The sequence below is a fragment of the Maylandia zebra genome, unplaced genomic scaffold (genome assembly GCF_041146795.1).
Source record: "Maylandia zebra isolate NMK-2024a unplaced genomic scaffold, Mzebra_GT3a scaffold11, whole genome shotgun sequence".
Taxonomy (NCBI): Eukaryota; Metazoa; Chordata; class Actinopteri; order Cichliformes; family Cichlidae; genus Maylandia; species Maylandia zebra.
The window spans coordinates 6,043,276-6,068,028 of record NW_027490041.1 but is presented as its reverse complement, the minus strand read 5'-3'; the positions used below and the strand labels follow the sequence as shown (position 1 = coordinate 6,068,028).

The following is a 24,753-nucleotide window of genomic DNA, read 5'->3' as shown; positions in this document are numbered from 1 at the left end:
CGTCATAATGAACTTGTGCATATTCACGTAAGCTCAATAAAGAGCAGTGTTACGAGGGAGCAGACGAGAGCGACTGAGGTCAAGTGAAGGAACGGCGCTGTCACAGTTCTCTCCCTCATCAATTGTCTGGTTCCAGCGGTGGGTCTGTGCTAGACGACCCATCACCAGCTTTTTCCACTGGTTACCAGTACGTGGTAGAATCCACTTCCAGATCTGGTTGTCTTTAAATCTGTGAATGGATTGGCTCCATCTTATCTCTCTTTAACAAAAGAATCCAAGTGGAGCCCTCAGGTCTGCAGATAAGCAGCTTCTGACCAGAACTAGACGTAAAAACAGAGGTGAGCTTTATCGATGGCTGCAGCCAAACTCTGGAACAGTCGCCCTTCACATCAGGTCGTCACCAACACTGGACATTTTTAAAAGCCGGTTGGAAACACATTTGTACTCTGTAGCTTTCAATCCTGACCAGTCTTTATAGTCATTACTGTGTATGTTTCCTATTTTCTCTCTACTCTGTGCAGCACTTTGGCTCAAGCTGTTTTTAAATGTGCTGATAAATAAATGTAGATTTCTTTGAATAAAACAGTGGAGCCGAGCTTTGAGCTCAGTGTGTAACAGTGTGTGTGTGAGAGCCATGTAATGTCCATGTGTGCATGCTGACTGTGCTGCTCTGACCCCCCTCCTCCTTTCAGGGTGGAGCCTGCTGGAGTCCGATGGTTGAGACCAGGTCTGAGGAAGTGTAAGTGTGTTTTTAATGGGATTCATGAAAACAAAGCAGCACACATTCAACCATCTTCATCATGTCAGGAGTCATCATCAAAGTGTCAATCAATGAACAGATGATGGATCAATAACTGCAGCTGGATTGTGTTTGTTCTCTCCATCAGATTCCTGTCAACTCACAATCGACACAAACACAGTGAACACAAAGCTCCAACTGTCTGACAACAACAGGAAGGTGACACGTGTGGAGGAGGTTCAGTCATATCCTGATCATCCAGATAGATTTGATGGTTGGGAACAGCTGCTGTGTAGAAATGGTCTGACTGGTCGCTGTTACTGGGAGGTCGAGTGGAGAGGAGGCGTTTATATATCAGTGAGTTACAGAAGCATCGGAAGGAAAGGAGGCAGTAATGACTGTGTGTTTGGATGGAATGATCAGTCCTGGAGTCTGTTCTGCTCTGATGATGGTCCTCGTTATGTCTGGCACAATAGCAGTCGAACATCCATCTCCTCCTCCTCCTCCTCCTCTGTCTCTAACAGAGCAGCAGTGTATGTGGACTGTCCTGCTGGCACTCTGTCCTTCTACAGAGTCTCCTCTGACACTCTGATCCACCTCCACACCTTCAACACCACATTCACTCAAACTCTTTATCCTGGGTTTAGGTTCTATCCTGGTGGCTCAGTGTCCCTGTGCTGAGTGGAGTGTAAAGAGTGTCTCCTGTTACAGAAACACTCTGACTGTTGAACAGATAGTTCAGTCTGTACATGTCTGTCTCTTTCACTCACAAACACGTTTTCAGATTCATGGATTCAATCAGTTGATGTTTGAAACTCTTCTAAATGATTCCTTGTAAACTTCTTCAGTCACAAACAAACAGGAAGTGATGTCACATGTGTTCCTGTCCACACAGCAGAATGAGTCTATTGCTGACAGTGATGTACAAACAGAGTGAGCATTTCTGAGGCCCAAAATAAACTGAGTAGTTCACTGAATGAACAATGGACTGTGAGCTCAGTTCCTTCATCATTAGTATGGATTATATATGTATATGTATTATATTAGTATCATATATATCAGGTGCTGCTGCTTTCAGTCATTGTGCAAATGTGCTGTTTGTAAGCTTGTAAAGCTGCAGTCAGCTGAGACTGAAGAAGTCACCTGATCAGTGAGCAAACGTTTCTGAAAACGTCCAGATGAACAGAATCAACCTTTTGGGATCAGCCAGCAATGCAGCATCATTGTTGTTCAGCTTCAGAGGTTTGCAGGAATTAACTGATGACCAGAAACAGCTGCAAAGTCCAAGAAAATACCAGCTGGAGTTCAGCTGCATTTGAAGAAGTCAAAGAAAAGTAAGGATGGCAAAGGGCGACGTTTTCTTCCAAAGAGCTGCAAACATGGTCGACGCCTCATTAGAAGAATCATCTGGACGTTTGTGAGGAACTCTAACCAAGAAAGCAACGTCACACAGATCCAACAGACAGTTTCCATGACTGCAAGTGTTGAGTGGAAAAATGCTACATTGCATTATTGCATCCTCTCACCACAGGAGGCGCTGTTGGCACCACTGATTGCTGATCAGCTGTTCTCTGATGATCTGATTGATACTGTGAATAACGGGACTCACTGAACTCTGTGACACAGTGAAGATTACAGAGTTTAACTTCAACATCTGACTGACGTCACACAGACAGAAGGATGAACCAGTGAGGCACAGAACACAGTTACTGGAGATACTGGATCAGCTCCATGTGAACCTCTGATGGAGAAGCTGCTGAGCCAGAGAAACATCAGGACATGACAGCAGCTGCACTTATCTAACAACATGTAGCAGAGCTGATCTATGTTAGAGGATCTATCACAGCAGCTGAAGCCAAAGTCCAACACTGGATACCAGCTGAGCCTGTGCTGAGTGTAGTGTTACAGGAAAAGGGCAGAAACACTGGTAGCTCCCAGTGATGCTGACTGGGGCACAGAGCTGAATGATGCAGCATCAGGACACTGTTTCAGTCTGACTGACAGAGAAACCTGTAGCTGTATCTACATGTGAGGCAGAGGCCACACAAGCAGCTTTCTATGTTTCACAGTGACTGAGATCTTCAGTGGGGGTGGACATGCTCCTGTACAGACCTCTGAGGAGAACTGTTGGAGGTTCCATTTTTTAGGGCAGAAATACCGGGGTTACTCGCATATCTCACGGAGGAATAAACCATACACACGTTGTTTAGAGTTTTACATCAGAGGGACACACCTTCCTCTGCGCCATCATTTATTGCACACACACTTCCGTATTTATACCTTTCAGGTTAAGAGCACATACATATATGATAGGGCAACACCCCCACTTGCTCTTAACACTATACATTACACATTTACATGATATACATATTTACATGATATTCACATTGTTCCAAACAAAATATGCGTAAATGTATCTATTTTCACTTTACTTACAGACTTAGTCATGATGTCTGCTACCATGTCTTCTGTTGCACAATATTTAACTTGTACTTCCTTCTCAGTTAAAGCAGACCTAATAAAGTGATACTTGATATCGATGTGTTTACATCTTTGACGGTTTATAGGATTTTTGGACAATGCAATTGCACCTTGATTGTCTGCAAGAATGGTAACTGGTGAATATTGCCTTTTAATGTCCATGCCATTAAGTAGCTGTGAGAGGTATAAGCTTTCTTGTACTGTGGCGGCCATCGCCATGTACTCTGCCTCGCACGTTGACAAAGCTACTGTAGCTTGCTTCCTGGTTTTCCAGCAGATCACTGGCCCATTTTTGGATAGTACAAAACAATAACCCGTTGTACTTCTCCTGTCACTCAAGTCTGTGGCCCAATCTGCATCGCTGTATGCTATAAGATTTAGGTTTCCTTCTATCCTTTTATAGCACAGCTCTTTGTTTAGTGTCCCCTTAAGGTAACGTAATACATGTTTTGCTGCTGTCCAATGATGCTCTTTTGGCTCAGACAGGGATTGTGACAGTTTGCTCACTATCCAACTCAAATCTGGTCTTGTACATGTCATTAAGTAAATCAAACTGCCCACTAATTCTCTATATTTTCCTGAATCAACTGATTCACCATGTGCACCAAAATCATTTTTGAGTTCACAAGGAGTAGAACGTGGCTTACAGTCAGACATTTTGAACTTTTCCAGGATTTTTGTGATGTACCGTGTCTGATTTAGTCTTATCTCATGGTTCTCTTGTATACAGTCAATACCCAAGAAATGTTTGAGCTCACCAAGATCCTTCATTTTAAATTTCTCATCCAACATTTGTTTCACGTTTCTGATAGCGTCCTCACCGTTGGCAGCTATGATTACATCATCAACCCAGATGATAAGAATCACTGTTTCACTCGCTGTCTGTCTGGAATATACACAATGGTCTACAGGATTTTGTTTGTAACCTTTTTCACATAAATGGTCATGTAACATCTTATTCCAGTTCCTGCCAGATTGTTTCAAACCATATAGTGATTTGTTTCGTTTGCAGACCAGTTTTTCACCTGTGTCTGACTTTACTTCAAAACCTTCTGGTTGCTGCATATACACCTCACAATCGATTGGGGCGTGCAAATAAGCAGTCTTCACGTCCATTTGATGGAGTTTAAAGTTGTGCTGTACTGCTAATTGCATCAGCGTACGCACTGACGTCATATCTGCAGTCGGCGAAAAGGTTTCTTTGTAATCAATGCCTTGAACTTGGCTATAGCCTTTAGCAACATATCTTGCTTTAAATGTTTTAGTCTGATTTGGGTTCTCTTTTATCACATACACCCATCTCCCCCCCACTGCATTTTTACCTTCTGGCAGCGTGGTTAAAGTAAACGTATTATTGTCTTTCAAGGATCTTATTTCATCTTCCATAGCATCTGACCAACACTTAGAGTTCGATGACTGCATAGCTTCTTCAAAAGTCTTTGGTATGTCGTACATCACCCTGTAACAGTAATCTACAGTCAGTGATGTTTGGTCGTCTTCTGCAGTTTGGACATAGTCTTTCAGGTAATCTGGCCTTCTCCTGTTTCGTTTGGGATATCGTTCAGACTCTGTTCTATCACTCTGTTTGTCTGAGTTTTGTGCATCATTTATGCCATTGTCCTGAATGTCACTTTCAGGTTCCAGGATCATACTTTCATCTGATCTCTGGTCATTCCCTGTTTTGTCCTTTCTAGCGGGGTACTTCAAGATGTCCCCTGGAGTCAAATCATCATCTCCATTGTCATCAACCTGAGTGGTCTGGGTTTGGTGCTCAACTACACTTTTAGTGAGGAACTTGACCAACCTATGTCTAAGAACTCGTCCTGTTTTAGGGTAGTAGATTAGATACGACGGACTGTTTTTATCGTAACCCACAAAAACTCCTTCGTCACATCTTGCGTCTAACTTTTTTTTTGTTGTGCCCGTAACCATAGCAAACTGATCCAAAAATCCCCATCCTCGACATGTCTGGCTTCTTTCCTGTCAGCATGTAATAAGGGGTTTGCTTTGTGCGTCTGTTGTAACACCTATTACGAATTACTGCGGCAGTCATAACAGCATAAGTCCATAATCTTTTTGGCAGGTTACTTTCGATCAACATACACCGTGCCATTTCAAAAAGTGTTCGCCATTGTCTCTCGGCAGTCCCATTCTGATGAGGTGAATACGGCGCTGATGTCTCATGCCTTATCGTGTTTTTATTTAACAATGTCTGAAACTCTTTAGATGTAAATTCAGTTCCATTGTCTGATCTGATTCTCTTTACTTGCCCATAGGGGGCGACGTCTGCCAAAAACTTTTCAGTTGCTTTTACGGTGTCACTTTTAGCCTTTAGAAAGTACACAAACATTGTGCCTGAGTAATCATCAGTAAATGCTAACGTGTACCTGAACCCGTCTTTAGCTTCTGGTTCTATCGGTCCAGCTAAGTCAGTGTGCACTAGCTCTAATGCTTCTTCTGCTCTTTTATCAGGCTCTCTATTCCTGGTTTGGATAAATTTGCCTTTTGTACACACTTCACAGTCTTGGTAATGTTTAGCTTTACCTTTTATTTTCATACCCTCGGTAATGTCCTCTAGTTTAACCAAGTCTTCATAGTTGCAATGGCCGAGGATTTTGTGCCAAGTTTCTACATCATGACAGCCATTGCATTCGTCGTTGTCAACATAATGATCAGATGTAACACTGTTCAAATAGTATAGGCGTTCATATTCACTTATCTTAAACCTTGTCCCGTTCTTATGGATAAGCTGGTTGCAGCCCTTCTTGAAGGTTACTGAGGCTCCTTTGGCCGTTGCCGCCTGAACCGAGAAGATATCTTGCGGGTAAGAGGGAATGTAAAGTGCTCCCTCCAGTGTCGCCTTCACCTTTCGTCCCTCGCTGTCTTGTAGATAGACCTCCACATCTCCCCTCTTCAGTGCGACCCCACTCGTCCTCGTTCCTTGGCATCTCTCATCACGAGTGAAAGACTTCTATCATCCAATACTTGGATTAGCTCTGCATAAGCTACTTCATTCTTTTCATCCAAGTCCTTGTCTTCTTCCTCCGACTCGCCGGGCTCGTTCAGAATGGCATCCTTTAGCCCAAGTAGCCGCAGGTATCCCAGGAACTTTGTTTCCCACAGTTCATAGTTTCTCTCGTCTCCGTCGAAGCATAGACGGTTCCACCGGCTTCCCACATCCCTTCTGGGCCCATAACCTGTTGGAGGTTCCATTTTTTAGGGCAGAAATACCGGGGTTACTCGCATATCTCACGGAGGAATAAACCATACACACGTTGTTTAGAGTTTTACATCAGAGGGACACACCTTCCTCTGCGCCATCATTTATTGCACACACACTTCCGTATTTATACCTTTCAGGTTAAGAGCACATACATATATGATAGGGCAACAAGAACCAAGGTGCAGTCAAAGAGTCCAGTCTGTCCTCACAGATGTGAACATGTGCTTTCATCAGGTCTGCTGTCAGCTAGCAGGCTCACATCAGAATCACTGTTCCTGAAAAACACAGTCTGTGTGACATCATCAGTCAGCTGATGGTCCCAGATCTGAATGGTTTCTGTCTCTACTGAGGAAGTCAGAGAATATCACTGAGGTGTGGATCAGGTCTGAGTGAGCTGTGGAGGGACAGCTTTAAACAGTCCACAGGTCTCACGTCCTGCTCAGTCTGGTAGCAGATACCTCGTATTGTTCCAGATGTGCTGACATCAGCAGCAGCACAGCTGTGTGATACCATGAATCTCAGTTATTGATCCAACACACAGTAAATACAAAGATCAGGATTTCTGAGAGTAATCATTATGAGTCTGAACGCATGATCACTGAATGTTAGTCTCCACAATAATAAGCTAACACAAGCAAACACAGCTTTCAGCTCTTATTTTGAAACTGGCTTATTTAGAGAGCTGTGATGTGAGCGTGCCTGGCTCTGAGGCACTTGGGTCAGCCTCTGTTGTTTAGAAGTGTTACAGACTGTGAATGACACAGACCTGTCAGTTTCCATGTTTGTCTGTAACACAGCTCAGGGGCTCCATGCTGAACGCATCCATCCAGTGTTATTGATCCAGGACTGATACCAGCATTGGGATCAATACTACAACACACAATCACATGTGTCCACGTGATGCAGTTTGAAGAGCAATCAGATGTCTCTGTATGAGGAGGCGGGGTCACAGGAGGTTCACAGAAACTCTGCAGCAGCATCATCAGCTCACATGGAAACTTTGATGATTCACTTCTGTGGTGTTTTTACAGAAACACGTCACAAAATTAGCTCCACCTGTTTTGTGAGCTTTGAGTTTCTTGTCTTCATCCTGGATTCTTGTGTTGCTGTTTTTACACACAGCAGATATTTCCTGTTGCTTCCTTGATGACCACATGAAGCTTTCTGAAGCTTGGATTGAAAACGCTTCATTACTCAAAGCTTTCCAACACAGGCCTCTGTGCTGCCATCTGGTGGACAAACATATGAAGTGCAGCGTGACGCTACAAATGAAACTGCTTCAGCTACGTTTATATATAACATACTATAACCTATATAACTATATGTATAGTGTATTATGTAGGTTTTAGAGCTGGGGGTAGAACTGCTGATGGCCTGGTTGTTATTTATGTTCCCCATGGTTCACCAGCTCTCACACAACATCAGCACCAATGATCCACGTCCTTATAAACCTCTGAATCAGGTCCTGAAGCAGTGACGTCCTGAGTGAAGACCTCACTGATCACATGACTCTGTCACCTGGACTCAGTGTTTCTGAAGCAGTGTGCTGGGTTTTTAAAAATACGTGGCTGCTGCCTGATGTTGGGCCCACAGAGGAAGACGACTCACTCGCTCTTCTTCACTTCCTCCTTAAACATGTGGAAGGAGAGCAAAGTGCTGCCAGACTCTTATTTCTGACAGGAACAGAAGAAACCACAGCAAACTGTTCCAGTTCTTCATCTTCATCACAATCTGTTTATTTCTGATGGTGTCTTCAGTCTGAGGTTTGAAGTTTCCATGTCTGTGTGATGTGTGGTGTGAAGGCTGCTGGTTAAACTGCACTCAGAAAAATAAAGGTGCCAACTGGAACCAAAAGTGGTTCTTTAGACTGATGCCATAGAAGAACCTTTTTTGGTGCCACAAAGAACCTTTCAAACAATGGTTCTTTGAAGAACCATTTCTTTCAGTGGTTCATTGAAGAACCATTAAATGTGCCCCAAAGAACCATCAAGAAATGGTTCTTTGGGGCACCTTTAATGGTTTTTCAAAGAACCTTTTTAAAAATGGTTCTTTAAAAGAACCATTTTAAAGAACCTTTTTTGAGTGGTTCTTTAAAAAAACATTTTAAATCTTTCAAAATAAAATGTATCATAAATTGAATTTGAGTAGGGTAAAATAAATACGACCACAGCATAGACATATATTAATGGTTTATTGTCATTTTGTAGTTACCAAAAGACAAAAAGGCATTTTAACCCTCAGCACAACATCACTACTGATACATGTCACATATTAGTGTTTTAAACAGTAATAATTAAATATATTTGCTATACTATAAATAAATATATAAATACTATAGCTACAGATAACACAAATAATACATGTATTGTTTAATTAATAAAACATCAGAAAGTGATAAAAAACATTAGAAATAGCAACAGCTTCATAACAGACCATTAAATCAACACATTTTCATCAGCAGATGTTTGCATGTTCAATAAAAACATTTCAACAACAAGTTTATGATTAAAATGATCAATGAACTTCAGCCTTACACCATGTAATGTATGTTTCATGTTGTACTCATGGTCCTTTGTTAGTCCAGTTTAGGATAATGTCTCTGACGTATGTTTCATATCAAATATATGTCATATCAAAACAAGCCCACACCTGCAGTTGTTTCAGTTTTTCACTGGTGTTTCCTGTCAGCTGGTCAACCTCACTCAGGCGGACATCCATATCAGCCAACCAAACGACAAGCTCCTCCTTTTGTGCTTCAAACCCCTCCCACTCTGAGACAAGGAGCTGAAAGAGAGAGAAAAGAGTCAATTATAAAGAAGAGAGAAAAGTGAAACCCTCCTCAGAAGGTCTGACTCACATACCTGCAGTTGACCTGTGATGGACTCCAGTTTGGCGTTCACGTCATCCCTCGCCGATGCCAGCAGCCGAGTCTGCAGGGTGCCCTGGAAGAGCTGAGTTAATGTTCGACTCCTCCTGGTCAGGCTCTCCAGCTGGATGATCCGAGGTCTCACCGCTGCCTCTGAACACAGAAACACAAATTGCATCTGAAGCAGGAGGTGCAGATGTTTTTTGCTATTCTTTTCTAAATCCAGGCTAGATCACGTGGAGGTATTTGGAAAACTTTTTTGGCCAGTGGACGACTGTTGTCTTGCAGAAAGTCAAATCAAACATATGCGATACACAATCAATTCACAAGAACACATTATAAAAAATAAGTCCAGTTCTTGCCTGATTTCAAGTGAAATCTGCATCAAAACAGGGTGACAGAAGTAAAACGAGTGCACAAAGCCTCATTTTGTACAAGCCTGCTATTACAGTTCTCCTCTATGCAGACGACTTTCCTGTTTTCAAGGCACAACTTGGATCTGCTGTACGAATCTTATGGATACACACTAAATGAAACAATAGTGTGCATGACTCCAGATTCTGATCCCTCATCCTAATATGGTCCCAACATAGCAACAGCAATAATGCAAATGTTGAGGCTTCAAAATACAAAGTCCATAAACCAATGGCTGACATGGGTTTTATCATAAGGGTGATAAATATACAGATTTCAGTCTGTCTTAGAGATTTGATGTTCATTTACCTGCAGATGCAGTATACGTGCCTGCTCCATGTTTTTTCACAACATTTTGCACATCACTATTTAATACAGGAAGTAGGTGAACTAAAACAAGTCATCTTTCTTTGTGAGAGGACCATATTAATGAAACAAACCTCAATGACATCATAGGGATCCCTAAAGATGCTCCTGCTGCTTCTCTTCCTCCTCATCCTAAGCTTCCTTCTTCTTGTCCTCGCCTTCCATCCAATTGTAATTCAACCTAATTGTGTTTCTCCCCCTCCTCTTCCTCATTTTGTTGGAGCTGTGAACACAATTAATGTGAATCTGGATTAATTTGTGCAAACAAGAAAAATCTACAGCTTTTTGGTCAGAGGTGCTCTTGTGATTTAAGCCGGTGTTAAGGTTCAAAATATTGGGGATGGACACCAGAGGAAAAACCCACAATAACAACACTGGTCCGGCCGGGTTAAGTCAAACGATGATTTTAATGGTCACACGTGGGAGATGGACACTGTATGCAGACAGTCTCAGATCTCATCTCAAAAAACACATCTCCATAGTTTTATGAAATCAGGGTATTAGACGCCCCCTCATGCGTAGTGACAGGTGTAATACAATCAATGTTGACAATTTTATTTAACACAAAAAATAACATTGTCTCCTTCCCGAGGGCAGACGCTGACTGCCCCCGTCTCCTGGAACCGTCTGTACCCTGCTAAGACACAACATGGCAGCTACAAGGACTCTTTCATTTATTAAGACCATCAGTGTGTATTGCTCTGAATCAAGTATATAATATTAAATGAATATTGCTGGATCAGCTACTTCTACTTAAAACATATTAAAACATGACTAAGCACAAAATCACCAAGGATAACATCGTATAAGTGCTGTGTAAGCGCGTGTGGCCTTCCAAGCTCAAAGCCTTTGCCCTCCATAGATCAGCCAGACATCACGCTGGCTGTAGCTTTTAACCTTTAATTAACTTGAGCACAACTCTAGAATAAGCAACAAACTGCAATGTGTATGGAATGATCATGGTTACATCTGCAATGAAAAATCATGTTATTATTCTGGTACCTGTAAGGGAAAAATCAAACTAAAGTTAAAACCATCACTGTAATGCAAAGGATAATATAAGGTCAAAAACTTCAATTTATGTAAAATGCAAAGCTGGTTATATACTTCTGATGAACTAATAATGCCATATTAAAATAATGGATAATAATGAGAAAAACATCCCCTCCTTATTCTACAATTCCCTCTGTTGCAAAACAGTTGTGTCCCTCCTTGGCCTACACATTCGGTTCTACATGCATCATTGGCATCATGGACATTGGAGTAATAACTCCAGAGTCCACTGCCCTCACAGACATACTTTTAAACATTCTTCTGGCACAAGGGATGAGACAACAACAACAAATAACCATAATACCCACCACAACAGACAAAGAAAACATGACCGAAGCGATAACCCCCTTCCACCGTCCGAACACTGAGGTCAGCCAGCCTTCCAACGGACTATCAACACCGGAGTGATCATGCATATTTTCAGACAAGAATTCCTCTCTTCCTCAAAATGTGTCTTTTGCGCCTGGCTGCCAATGTGCGCGTATTGTGTGGGGGAATTGATTTTACCTTATTTCCGATTAGCATAAGTGGCGCTCCTAATCTCACCATCGCGCACGTCCCCACGCTCCCAAGAGGAACACGAACCAGTAGAGTCCTGTGCCCGCAATAGTAATACAGCCCGCTCCTAGCCCAAGTCCCAAATAGAGTGGCTGCATCACTCACATTGTTGGTGGTCCTCCCCGTCTGGGTGACCGAACACCAACTGGGGTCAATTTCCCCCAACCGATATTTAACTTTATCTGTGGAAAACTTGAAGCACGTATAATTATCTTTCCGGGGCATAAACGGCCCTACTTGCGTGAGCTTGCCAATAGGGGGAAATAGACTGGACAACACAGTGCAGTTCCCCGTATTCACAGCTCCTCTAGTTATTTGCAACATACAATTATAGCCCCACGAATCCTCTGGATGCAGAGGTGCAGGCTCTATAAATAAACGCGGCCTTGCAGAAGCGCAAGCTACACAATTAGCCACTTTTTGTTCTCTAGCATTTTGGGCTATCCAGTCCAGCCAGATGTTACTGTCACTGAACCCGGTAGCGCGTTCAATCAAATCCTGAGGTTTCAAGGTGGTGTAGTCCACCGACACTACTCGCCTCTCCCTTGGTTCGTGCTCTTCTGGTGTAGCTTCCGACGACCCGCTCCCCTCTCGCCCTGTAAAAGATGCAACAGAGCTGGTGGGGCTGGAAATCACACGAGTTGTCATTTCTTCTCTACCTGACGGTACGCGATTAGTTTTTCTAGGAAATTAACCTTAATTAACCCTTTTGGATCAACCCCCGCTGTTTCCACCCCCAAAATTAAATACATAGATTGTTTACGATGCCAATTCCCCAATGATAAGGTTAACGCGTTTCCAGAGGGGCTGAAATCCCTCTGTAGTTTAAGCTCATTTTCGGATCCTAATTCTAACGGTTCCCAATTTTGCCCAGTGTAACCCCTTACCTGGTCCCAATTACGGCACCAGCTGTCATATGGACGATTTCCCCTCTCGCAGTGCGTACTCACTGAATAATCCCAACAGACCCACACATTATATCCCCTCCAGGCACTGCCGACGTCCCTGCAATTAACAACATCACACAGATCAAACATAAAAGAAGTTGTGGCGCCAATAACATAATCTAATTCTAAACCACCATATGTGCTGAGACACTCATCCTTTTTACCAGAGACCTCACGCTTCACTCTTGCCCGCAGTTTCAAATCACTATGGATCACGCGTGATGTAATTGGTGTATCAAACAACGCCGGACTGGCATGACCTCCGTGCTCAGACTGGTTTCCCGGGTCGGTCTGCAACAAACAAATCAAAAAACAAATAGCCATGATTAGCAACATAATTGACATCAAACTCATAATAATTTTAAACATTGTGATGGCTTTTAAAACTCTTCTTTCATCACCAGTGTCTGATTGTTGTGATGGCATGGTGGTATGTGAATATTATGGTATAGTAAAAAGTTCAAAGCCCTTTATCAGAGCCTCTCTCTTGTTCTAGGTGTTCAGTGTGGTACCGCTCCTTTTCGTTGGCGCGGCGATCTCCTCCTAGGCTGCTCTTCTTTCTTCGACCTTCCGGGTAGACCACCGGTCGGCCCGTTGCACAGGTGTGAGGGTTTATTCTGCCTCTCTATTTCACCTGTGTTGGGTGGAGATTAATCCTTCCCCACCAAGCCCTCGTGCGCGGCCGTGCACTGCGTCCAGTGATACCAGGTGTCGCCTTTCCCCTTCAGTTGGACTGCTGTCGCCGTCCGAGCCGACACCTCATATGGACCAATCCAGCGGGGTTCCTTCCACTTTCGTTTGATGACTCTCAGCCACACTGCATTCGTGTCCGGGACCTCTCCTTCTCCTGTGGGCCCTTTACAAGCCGCCTGTTTTGTGAAACTGGACACGAGCGCCTTTAACTCGTTCCAGTATTCTGCGTGGGACCGGTTCCCCTTTTTGTCCCGTTCAACCGAGCCCACCGTCCAAGGTGCCGGAAACTGTCTCCCGGTTTGCAGCTCGTATGGTGTAAAACCTGTGGATTGATTAACAGAACATCTTATGGTCATCAACGCAACCGGCAGGGCTGCGACCCAATTTAGCCCTGTTTGCGCGCAGATTTTTGCCAATTTGTTTTTCAAATTTAGGTTCATTCTTTCTACTTTCCCCTGAGACTGAGGATGATAGACCGTTCCAAATTTATGCTGGACGCCCAACATTTTTTCTACTTTTGCCAAATCTTGATTTTTAAAATGGGTTCCATTATCTGATCTAATTCTTTTCGGGAACCCATGACGGGGAATGTAATGATTGATTAAACACTTAACGACAGTCTTAACATCCTCCTTTTTTGTAGCCCACGCCTCTGGCCAGCCGGTCAGAGCATCTACACACACCAACAAATATCTTACACCGCCAGGCCCGGAATCAATCATATCAGTGAAATCAATAACAATCTCCTCTCCCGGCCTCTCAGGGGGCCGAAACTTACCCACTTCCGGTTTTACTGCTGGCTTAGGATTGTGTGCCCCACAGATTAAGCACATCCTGGCCTTTTCTCTTATCATTGCTCGCAGCTCAGGATGCCACCAATGACACAAGTTTCTTTCCATCTGGGCTATCCCCACGTGGGCAAGTCCGTGGGCCTCATCCACCTTCTGTCCTGCCATTTTGGCTGTCAGCACGGGGCGCCCGTCTGGGCCCCTCCACAAATATCCATCCTGCCAGGCTCCTTTGTTTTTCCACACCCCCTTTTCCTCTGGGGATGCCTCCTCCTGGGCCTGTTTAACTTCCTCAATCAGGTCAACAGATATCTCCTCTTCTGGAGTTACCTGTATCATTTGTCTCCGTCCTTTGTAGCCTGCGGCCTCCTTTGCGGCTTCGTCTGCTCTCTGGTTTCCTTTTTCCACCATGCTGGTTCCTTGGGAGTGAGCTTTGCATTTTATGATGCTCACCTCATCTGGGTCAGCCAAGGCCTTTGCCAGTTCCTCCATTTCATGTTTGTGGGAAATAGGTGCATTGGTTGCTGTTCTGAATCCTGCTCTTTTCCACTGAGGCAGCTCCACATGCGCTGCTCCAAATGCATATGCCGAATCGGTGTAGATGTTCACTCTCCTGTTCTTGGCTAGTCTCAAGGCTCGAGCTAGGGCTATCACTTCAGCTCTCTGGGCCGACTGCTTTCCCTCAATTCTTCCTGACTCTCTGACCTGATAATCTCCTTCTACTCTGCAAACCACCGCATACCCTGCTTTCAGTCCTCCTTCATCTCGGTGGCAACATCCATCAGTAAACCAGTCCTCAGCTCCCGGTATGGGTTCGGCCTTCAGGTCCTCTCTAATCTTTTCCTCAATCTGTGCTCTTTTAACGCTGTCATGTGGTTCCCCTACTCCCATTAAATCTGCCATGTTAATTCCTTCATGTGTGAATGTCAAATTTGGGGCCTCTAAGACTTTGCTCAGTCTCTGTTGTGCCCGTGGTGACATACAAAATGCTTGTGAATTCACGTATGCCACTATGCTATGTGTAGTAAGTATTTTTAGTGGGTGTTCTCTCACTACATGTGCTGTTTTTTGGATAATTCTAGCGACCCCTGCTGCATGTTGTGTGCATGTAGGATGCTTTGCTTCTGTTGGATGTAGTTTTACACTTACATACATGAGCACATATCTACCCCCCCCCCCCCCCTTTTTTTCTGAAACAACACTCCATTTACAATTGAGTTTGTTTCAGAAACATCCAAATAGAATGGCTCATCATAATTGGGTGTGGCTAAATCTGAGGCCCTTGACAAATCCTGTTTTACCCTAATAAATGCGGCTTCAGCTTCAGGCGTCCAAGGCAATTCAGCCTTAAGGTTTCGAACGCCAACTTGCTTCATTAGGCCCCTTAAAGGGGCAGTTTTGCCTGCGTAATCCGGAATGAACTGCCTGCTGTAACCTGTTAAACCAAGAAAAGAAAGCATTTCTCTCACAGTTCGCGGTTTTGGGTGTGTCAGAATTTGGTCTCTGTGTGTGTTCATCAAGCCCACTGATTTGTGTGCGATTACCCGGCCCAAAAAGGTCACTTCAGGGCGAACTAACTGCAGCTTTTCTTTACTTACTTTAAAGCCGCATTCCGCCAACCTATTCAACACAACGAACGACGCTGCTGTACAATCCGCTGCTGACGGGGCTGTAATGAGAAGATCATCAACATATTGTATTAATGTACAATCATCAGGCAAATTACATGACGACAGGGCTTCTTTAAGCACCTGATTGAAAATGCCTGGAGAAAGCGCAAAGCCTTGTGGCAAACGTGTGTATCTGAGTTGTTGGCCTCTGTATGTGAATGAAAAAATGTCTCTGAGTGACTCATGCAGAGGAAGACAAAAGAATGCATTTGCCAGATCAATGCACGTGAACCACTTTTGGTCACATGTGATAGCTGATAAAGCTGTGTACGGATTTGGTACAGGTGCAGTGGTAGAGAGTAATATTTCATTAATGGCTCTCAAGTCATGTGCCATGCGGTATTTTCCTGTTCCATGTTTCTCCACTGGTAGAATTGGTGTGTTCCACAGTGAGTGAGAGGGCTCTAACACCCCGGCCCTTAGCAGGCCTTCTATTGTTTCTGTAATTCCTTCCTCTGCTTCAGGTTTGTGTTTATACTGTGGTCTATAGATTGGTGTGTTTGACTTGAGCTGGAACAAGACAGGAGGACACTCAGCTAGGCCAACATCCGTGGGCCCTTTTGACCATAGACTGTTGGGCAGATTTGACAGTCCAGCAACTGCGTGAGGATGATCTACACACTCCTCAGCATGTGTTTTTGAAATTTCTTTATGTTCCAAGATCACTGTATCATCACAGGCACAGGTTATGCGATAGGTTTTACAATTTGGAGCATAACATAAGTTAGGAATTTGGGTTCTTTGCCACCCTGTGTCGTCCAGTGCTCGCCTGACCATTGGACCTAGATCACCTGCACCATGACCTTGGTGGACCGCCAATGCAATGTGGGGTGCAGAATTTTCTCCCACATTATACCAAAGCAATTGTTCATCAGTTAATTTCACAGCCGCGGCTACACCTTCTGGTCCGATGTAGATGTCATGTGTCTGCACATTCCACGTCTGACCCTCAAGATCAGACTGAAATAATTCACGATAGGTGTCGTCATTATCTTTATCATAAAACAGGGTGACGTGGTAAGGGTCGCGCGGAGGGGAGTAAACTGCCAAGCTCATTATCCAGGGTCTCCACAGCTGAAATTGCCTCAGAACATCCTCTTTCACTAATCTCCCCCAGTAGATGTCGACTTTTTCTCTTTCACAGTCTTGAAGCAAATATTGAGTCTTTGTATTTGTTCCCAGGCACGGAAAATGCTGTCCTCCTGGCAGAGTCACAGATAATCCATCTGCTGAACATGTGATTGTGGCGCCCAACTTCACGAGCAGGTCCCTGCCCATGAGATTTACTGGCGCTTGCGATGACACCACATAGTTGTGTTTCAAAGTCTGCTTGCCCAGCTTTGTCAAAGCTGGGTCAGTCACTGGCAGAGTGATCGGGATCCCGGAAAAACCCACCACGTTCACTGTGTGGCAGGACAACGTTGCACTGTCTGGTGCTGCTCTCAAGGTTGAATATGTTGCTCCAGTGTCTACTAAGAAGGGCAATTCTGTCCCTTCTACAGTCATTGACAGCATGGGATCTGCCATTCCCATGCTGTTTGGTCCCTCCGGGTCCCTTCAGTACTGGTCCTCCCCCCAGTCAGCCACTGGATACTGCGCGGCTGGTGCTGCACTCGGATTTGGGGCCTGATATGCTCCCCTATAGCCATCTCTTGCTCTCGGAGCTCCACGTGCCTGGGATTGGTAGTTTCGTCTTTGATAGTTCTGACGAGGTTCTGGGCAAATTCTGCTCCAATGACCCTCTGCTCCACACCTCCAACAGACATTCCAAGGCGCACCGCTGAGATTCCCCGTGTTACGAGCTCTTTGTACTCCCCCCGCTGAGCCCCTCTGTACGATCCACCGGTTCCCCAATTCCCTGTGGGTTTGTTCTGCCTTGGTGCATTGGCGGGCCATCCGTCATTAGTGTAGGGACCCGGGCCACTATCTGGCCATTCGGGCCCAGGACCAGGCTGGGTCGCAACTATCATCATTTTTTCTGTTTTTTCCTCTTTCTTCTTCTCGCCGGCTTTGTTTCTGGCCTCCGCCAACTGTAGTTTGAGCAGAGACGCTTGTGCCTCCTCCAACTCTTTTTTCTGCTTGTTCGCCCTGTCCTGCTCCAGCTGTAAACGATGTGAGACGTGTCTTTCCCACTGCACCGAATCTGCTACGGCAAAATCTGGATTTTTCTGTAGATCTTCTATGACCTGGTTTGGCAGCCCTGCCAGCACCGCTGCACGAAACCACGCTTGATGTTCACCTTCTCTACCCGGATGAGTACCTGTTTCTAACAACCACTGATCTCTGGCTTTTTCTAAAAATTCTCTAGGTGTGTTTTGGGGGTCCCAAATTATTTTAGGTATGGCACCTGTATTGGGGGTTGGGTACTTGTCACGGACTGCGTCAGACAAGGCACATTGCACTTCAGGATAAGGCAAATCATTTGCATAGCGAGTTGTGCGAGCTATGGCCTCTACATCTGCTAGCCCACCACCGAGCATACATCGCGCAGAAATGGCGCGAAAATCACCAATAGCAAGCTCTTCTCCTTCTGTTAGCCTGCGTAATTCACGCAACCACCTTGCTCCTCCTCCAGTTATAGGTGGAAGCTGTTTAACCAATGCCTCCAAATCTCTTACTTTGTACGCGGGTACCCCTCCTTATTCTACACCGGGTAGAGTAGATTTATGTGTTGATGCTACCTGCTTCAGCTCTGGCTGCTGAGTGATATTTAGACCCCGGCTGGATTACAAACTTTAACCATGTGCTGAACTTTGGCCCAGCGTTGATACCTCTTGTTAGTATAACGACCTCTTCTTAGCTTGTATGTATGATGGTGGATAAATGAAATATACAACGAAAATTTAACTATATTACAAAAGAACATCTATCTTGGAAACATCAAATGACCGGAGCATAACTTGTCAACTAGTCCGAAACTAAGTTATGCAGGAACAGTCAAAGACACCTTCTCATGTCACATTTCTATTCATTTCTATATAATTAGATTAGACAATAAAGAGTTATCTAATCTAATTATTCATTCAAAACACTTATGCATAGCTGTATTTTATACAGCTCATACAGAATTCAAAGTACAGGTTCATGTGAGTATTTAATGTACGGCTCAGATCTACAGAATTTCAGAGTTTCTAGAGCAGACACAGAGCTCACGTCACAACAGGCTTCAGGCGCCATTTTAGTGACTTTAACAATATATTAAATTTTAATTTCGGTCTAGCTGACATTAGGTTATGTACGCAGCACGCAATTGAACCTCATATTTTAGAAGCCAAAGATTCAGATTAGCTGGGAGCAGCTTCACTTAATTATAACAGTGGTTTTGTTAGGAAAACAGTTGGATACTAAATTGCGCTGACGTCAACGGCTAACGTATCTAGCTAATCGCTACTGTTAGCACAACATTAACAGCAAGCTACAATGATGAGTAACAAAAACAAAACAGTAATGTCATGAGATTTTATTATTTTGCATTATTTCTATCGTTTTACTATATTATCTGTTTATTTACTCATATAATGCAAAGCTTAAAGGAGCACATAGTCTTCACATATTTTTATGTCTCTCCCCCACAGTTATGACATGCGCATAGACACATGAACTTTGCTCTTATTGTAGAATAGAGGAAGAGGCTCCTTGGTAACAGGAAAAGCCGTTTTGCTGTTCTCTGAAGGAGAGAGACTACACACACACACGTTTACACATACATCTTTACTATCTTTAGATATACTCAAGTCTGAAAAAGAGGAAATGTCATGAAACTGCTTCTGTGTATAAATAAAGCCTGACTGCAGCGCGTCGGTGTGAGTATGATCCAATCTCTCACCCATGCACGTAGTTCTTTGAAAACTCTCTGACTGTCTTGTATTCCTTCATTGTACTTAAAATGTCACAAAACCACTGACAAGTAATAAGGTTTTAATGAAAATGTTTTACTTTTTCCAACAGTCCCAGAATCCACGGCTTCAAAGTCCAGCAGGTACTGAAGACTGTTATCCGCCTCGCTGTCACCGTCCGTGAGGTTTTTTTTCCCGAAAGGTCAAGGCCCGCCGCTCGCGCACTCTGTCTGCGCATGCGCATCCCAACGACTGACCCCTCCGTCCGCTCCCGGGAGGTTACAGTATGACATGTTCTGACGTCACTCTCTCTCTCCCTGTCATTGATTTGGCTCGAAACACATATTAACAAATTGCTCAGTGATGAACAACTACTCAGATCATTTACCTAAGCAGTGCGCTTTGTCAAAACGAAGTGTGTGTTCATTACACTGACATTCTGTTCTGCAATTGTTATTTACTTGTATTTTATAATTTGACTTTACATACTGCTGGGTGGTTTGTAAAGTTTACAATAACTAGTATTATCATTATGCTATATTTTCAAAAATATATAATAATCTCAAAAGTAATGCCTTAGAGTAGAAAATAGTAATGCTTTATTAAAATTTAAAACTAAAGTACAGCATTTGAATGTGTGTATTGTGTCTACTGTTTGCAAATATTTCTAACTTTTATTTGAATATTCAGTTTCCTACCATCTTCTCTTAAAGGGTAATTGCCAGGTAACCCACCCTCCCCCTTCGCACACACATGCACACAAAGAAAACACACAGTATAATTCACAGCCTCGTTATAATGAATAAATATTTATGCCATTTACACCATCAAACTTAGATTGCTAAGGATGAAGAACCTTTTGTTCTTTAAAGAACCATTTGTAATAGCTGAAGAACCATCCACAAAATAAAAAGGTTCTTTGACGTATGATGGTTCTTTAAAGAACCATGAAGACATCTGAAGAACCATTTAAGAACCATAATTTTTCTGAGAGTGGGACTCACTGTTTAAAGCACTGAGTGCTCATAGAGAGATGCTCCATGAGTCCCAGTACAGACTACAAACATGGTGGAAACTTAGCTTTGATATCCACACACTCTGCACGTCTGTGAGTAACTGTGATGAAGATGTGCAGAGATCTGTGTCCAAACAGGAGGAAGACTGTAAAGACTCTGTGCTTCTAACAGCCTCTGTTAACATATGTGAGGCTGTTTGTTGTTGTTGCCATGGAGCTTTGCACTGTTTGGGTCAGCAGGTCATGTGATCAGGTTTGTTCTGCTGGACGATGGTTCAGTGTCAGGTTTGTTTGCATTCATCAATAAATATCTAAATAAATCAAAGACTCCATGTTTGTTCTTTCATCATGTGACCTCTGCTCATCCATCTCTGTGTGTATCAGGATACATTTGGTTCATAATACACAGAAAAATCAGAGTTATTACCTGTAATAAATGTGAAAGATTCCTGCAGTGATAACCAGGCAGGACTGAAACACATCCAAGCTGTCACCACGGTAACAGCAGCGTCCATCCACAGGTGAGGGGAGGAGCAAAAAGAGGGACTTTGACCATTTTATACTAAAAACACTCAACTAATGTTTCTAATATGAAACAAATAAGCCCACATTAATGTGAGCGTTTATTAAATAATAATAATGATGATTTCCTCCTGATCTCATTTCCACAGCAGAGAAAACTGTGGTGTATATTGAGGTGGAGGGTGTGGTCTGTGGCTCAGGTGTAGAGTGAGGGTGGGGTGCACCACAGCAGCATGCTGGGACTGCTGAGGGTGGAGGAGGGAGTGATGATGACATCAGAGCTGCAGCACAGAGACCAGTGAACACACAGTCTGTTCATCTTTGCATAGATACAATATACAGCACAATATTGAATGACAGACACGCTGTGGGAGCTTCCACAGATACACTGACGTCAGCATCCAGAGTCCTCCTGCTGCTCCCCCCTCAGAGCCCCGTGATCAGCACCAACACATTCAGTTAGATGACAGAGTCCAGCTGCAGCTAGAATCAGCTCCCCTCTGTGAACAACAGCACAGCGTCAGTGTTTCACACTCAGTGAAAGGAGGAAACAGCAGAAGAACACCATGTGTGCTACGTTTCCCAGGACACACTACAAACTGCACAAATACAGAGCAGCACGTGGAAGGACCTGGAGCTGCATTTACAGAGCTGCAGACAGCGTGATGTCCTGTATGGACAGGTGGAAGGAACCAAGTCCTCAGCTGGAACACTCGTGTTTGTCCACAGACAGGAAACACAGCAGGAAACTTCCTCACAGAAGTGCAGCTCATGGATAACACACTTCCTGTCAGTCAGAATGAGGCTGCAGCCAAACACAGAAAGGTGTTTTTGTCCAGATGAGCCCAGAGAAGAAACACGAGTGTTCACAGACATCAGAAGCTCAGAGAGGTGAAACATGAGGTTGGAGTCCTCGTCAGCATCCAGAAGAGCTGCTGTGAAACCCTGAGTACTCATGACAGACTCTGATGGCACAAACACATCATGATTCAAACAGAAAGACAAACATGGAGCTCCTGATCCTCCTGCATGAGAACAAGCTGACATGAGCGCTGTGTCTGAGAGTGTCTCCCTGTCACAGTGACAATAACACAGCTGCTGCTCACAGTCATTAAACTGACCTGAGGTCAGCTGTGCTCCTTACATATGAACCATGTGACCTCACATCAGTGCTGTGGATGACTGTAGTCATAGAAGAGTAGAGCTGTAGCAGGTGGTGTGAGGAGGAGGTGGTGTATTCTAGTTAACGCAGTACTGAAACACTCCAGCAGAGGGCGCTGTTAAGTCCTTATTGTAACACAGTTACTGTGTGCAGTTAGACTTCATACATAATCTGCACTTATTTCCATCAGACATGCTGTCAGTAAATGATTGGTTTCTATACATTTCTGTTGGATTATGTGTCCACAGGTGTTTGTACTTTGTGCCTTAATAAAATGACGGTAAAAGGCCCCGCCCATATCCTATCCATGTCTTATCATGCAATGACTCTGTGAATGGACTGGAGAGGGGTTGTGGTAGAGTCCTCCGTCAGGAATGAGATGTATGTGTCGACTTTTTATTCTCCCTTAAAAGTATTATGCCATAAATGCTGCACAGGGCAGCTCTGCTAACAGGTTATGGGCCCAGACAGCAGTAAAGAGGAGGTCCTGTAACTGCCAAAGGAAGGGCAGCGTTTCCTGAAACCGCAAGATACCGGCAGGTGTTAAAAGTTTGGCACGATTGAGTGAGTAAGCGATTTTGAGCATCATGAGCAGACGCACGGCAGAGTCGGGTAGTCGATATTCCTGTTTGCAGTTTGATGGAGATGAAAGGAAATATGAGATATGGGAAACAAAGTTCCTTGGTCATCTCAGACTACAAGGTTTGAAAGATGTCATCTTGAAGGCTGAGGGTGATGGAGAAGCCGAAGGTGAAGATGATGACAAAAATGCAGAAGCATATGCAGAGTTGATACACTTTCTAGATGACAAAAGTTTATCGTTAGTTATGAGAGATGCAGTTGATGACGGACGGAAAGCTCTAAGAATTTTGAGAGGTCATTATGCAGGAGTGGGCAAGCCACGGATTATAAGTCTGTACACCGAACTTACTTCTCTCACAAATGAAAAGAATGAAAGTGTGACGGACTATATTATCCGAGCAGAAGCAATTATCACAGTGTTAAAAAATGCGGGTGAGTCATTAACTGATGGACTTCTGATCGCAATGATAATGAAAGGTCTACCAGAGACATTTAAACCCCTGATTGTGCACGTTACACAGAGCGAAGCAAAAATCACATTCTCAGAGTTTAAAGTAAAACTCAGAAGTTATGAAGAAACCGAGAGAATGCGTGCGGCTGTAACTGATGACAACGTAATGAGGACAAAAGTGCAATTAGACCAGGATTCTACTTTTTGGCGAGCAGACGACCGAAGATCAAAGAATAATGAGATTGTGTGTTTTAAATGTGGACTAAAGGGACACACTGCAAGAACGTGCCAATCCAGAGTATGGTGCAGTTTTTGCCGGAGTAGTACACACAAAGATGCGACCTGTAGAAGGAAGCTGAGACGGGATGAAGCGAGAGGGGTTATGGAGAAGGACTACGCGTTCAAGACGGGCTCCGAACCCCAGAGGGTCCCGGACGGCGGCCGGGAGATGCTGAACAATCAGCTACTGGTGGATACGGGAGCGACGTCACATATCTTTACGAAGCTCGAGAGTTTTAAGACGTTTGATGATACATTTCGACCCGAGGCTCATTGTGTAGAGTTGGCTGACGGAAGGCGGAGCAGAGGAGCTGCAAAGCGGCGAGGAGATGCTGAGATAAGTATGATTGACAGTAAAGGACGAAGTCACAAGGTAACATTGAAACAAGCACTCTACATTCCATCGTTTCCACAGGACATTTTGTCAGTAAAAGCAGCTACTAGTAACGGAGCCACTGTGGTTTTCAAACACGGGGACAGTTTTCTTAAACATGTTGATGGAACAAAATTCCCTATATGTGAACATGAGAGACTGTTCTTTATAAATACTGTGCAAGAGTTGGAAGAGAAATGTAATGGATGTTTTGATATGCAAACGTGGCATGAAATCCTAGGGCACTGTAATTATGAGGATGTTCAAAATTTGCAAAATGTCGTCGATGGAATGGACATTAAGGGTAAAATCAACAAAAATATGCAATGTGAAGCCTGTATACAAGGGAAGTTTATCCAAACTAGGAACCGAGAACCCGATGAAAAGGCCAGGACAGCATTAGAGTTGGTACATACGGATTTAGCTGGTCCGATTACGCCAAACTCTAAAGAAGGGTTTAAGTATGTTTTGTCGTTTGTTGATGATTATTCAGGTGCAACATTTGTATATAATCTGAAACACAAAAGTGATACAACTCAGGCAACTGAAAGATTTATTGCAGAGGTGGCATCGTATGGGAAAATCAAGTGCATTCGTTCTGATAATGGAACTGAATTTACAAGTAGACAGTTCAGAGATTTGTTAAGTAGACACGGCATTAGGCAGGAAACTTCGGCGCCATATTCGCCTCATCAAAATGGAACAGCAGAGAGGAACTGGCGTACACTTTTTGAC

General features: G+C 43.8%; 1 protein-coding gene and 1 long non-coding RNA gene across 2 annotated transcripts in view; one reads left to right on the top strand and one right to left on the bottom strand.

The window, feature by feature from the left end:
• The window catches only part of LOC112432190 (NACHT, LRR and PYD domains-containing protein 3-like), a 40,186-nt gene extending 34,972 nt beyond the window's left edge, over positions 1 to 5,214 (top strand). Inside the window, exons 11-15 of the mRNA XM_076881471.1 lie at positions 693 to 739; positions 888 to 1,130; positions 4,609 to 4,681; positions 4,915 to 5,053; positions 5,155 to 5,214. Coding sequence (XP_076737586.1) covers positions 693 to 739; positions 888 to 1,130; positions 4,609 to 4,681; positions 4,915 to 5,053; positions 5,155 to 5,214 — 562 coding nt within the window. The remainder of the gene's footprint in view (positions 1 to 692; positions 740 to 887; positions 1,131 to 4,608; positions 4,682 to 4,914; positions 5,054 to 5,154) is intronic.
• A 3,790-nt stretch (positions 5,215 to 9,004) lies between these two features.
• LOC143416034 (uncharacterized) lies at positions 9,005 to 10,389 on the bottom strand. The gene is made up of 3 exons (XR_013096460.1): positions 10,164 to 10,389; positions 9,305 to 9,462; positions 9,005 to 9,227 (listed from the first exon to the last, which is right to left on the bottom strand). It is a non-coding gene; the product is annotated as an uncharacterized LOC143416034 (long non-coding RNA).
• Positions 10,390 to 24,753: the final 14,364 nt, after the last annotated feature.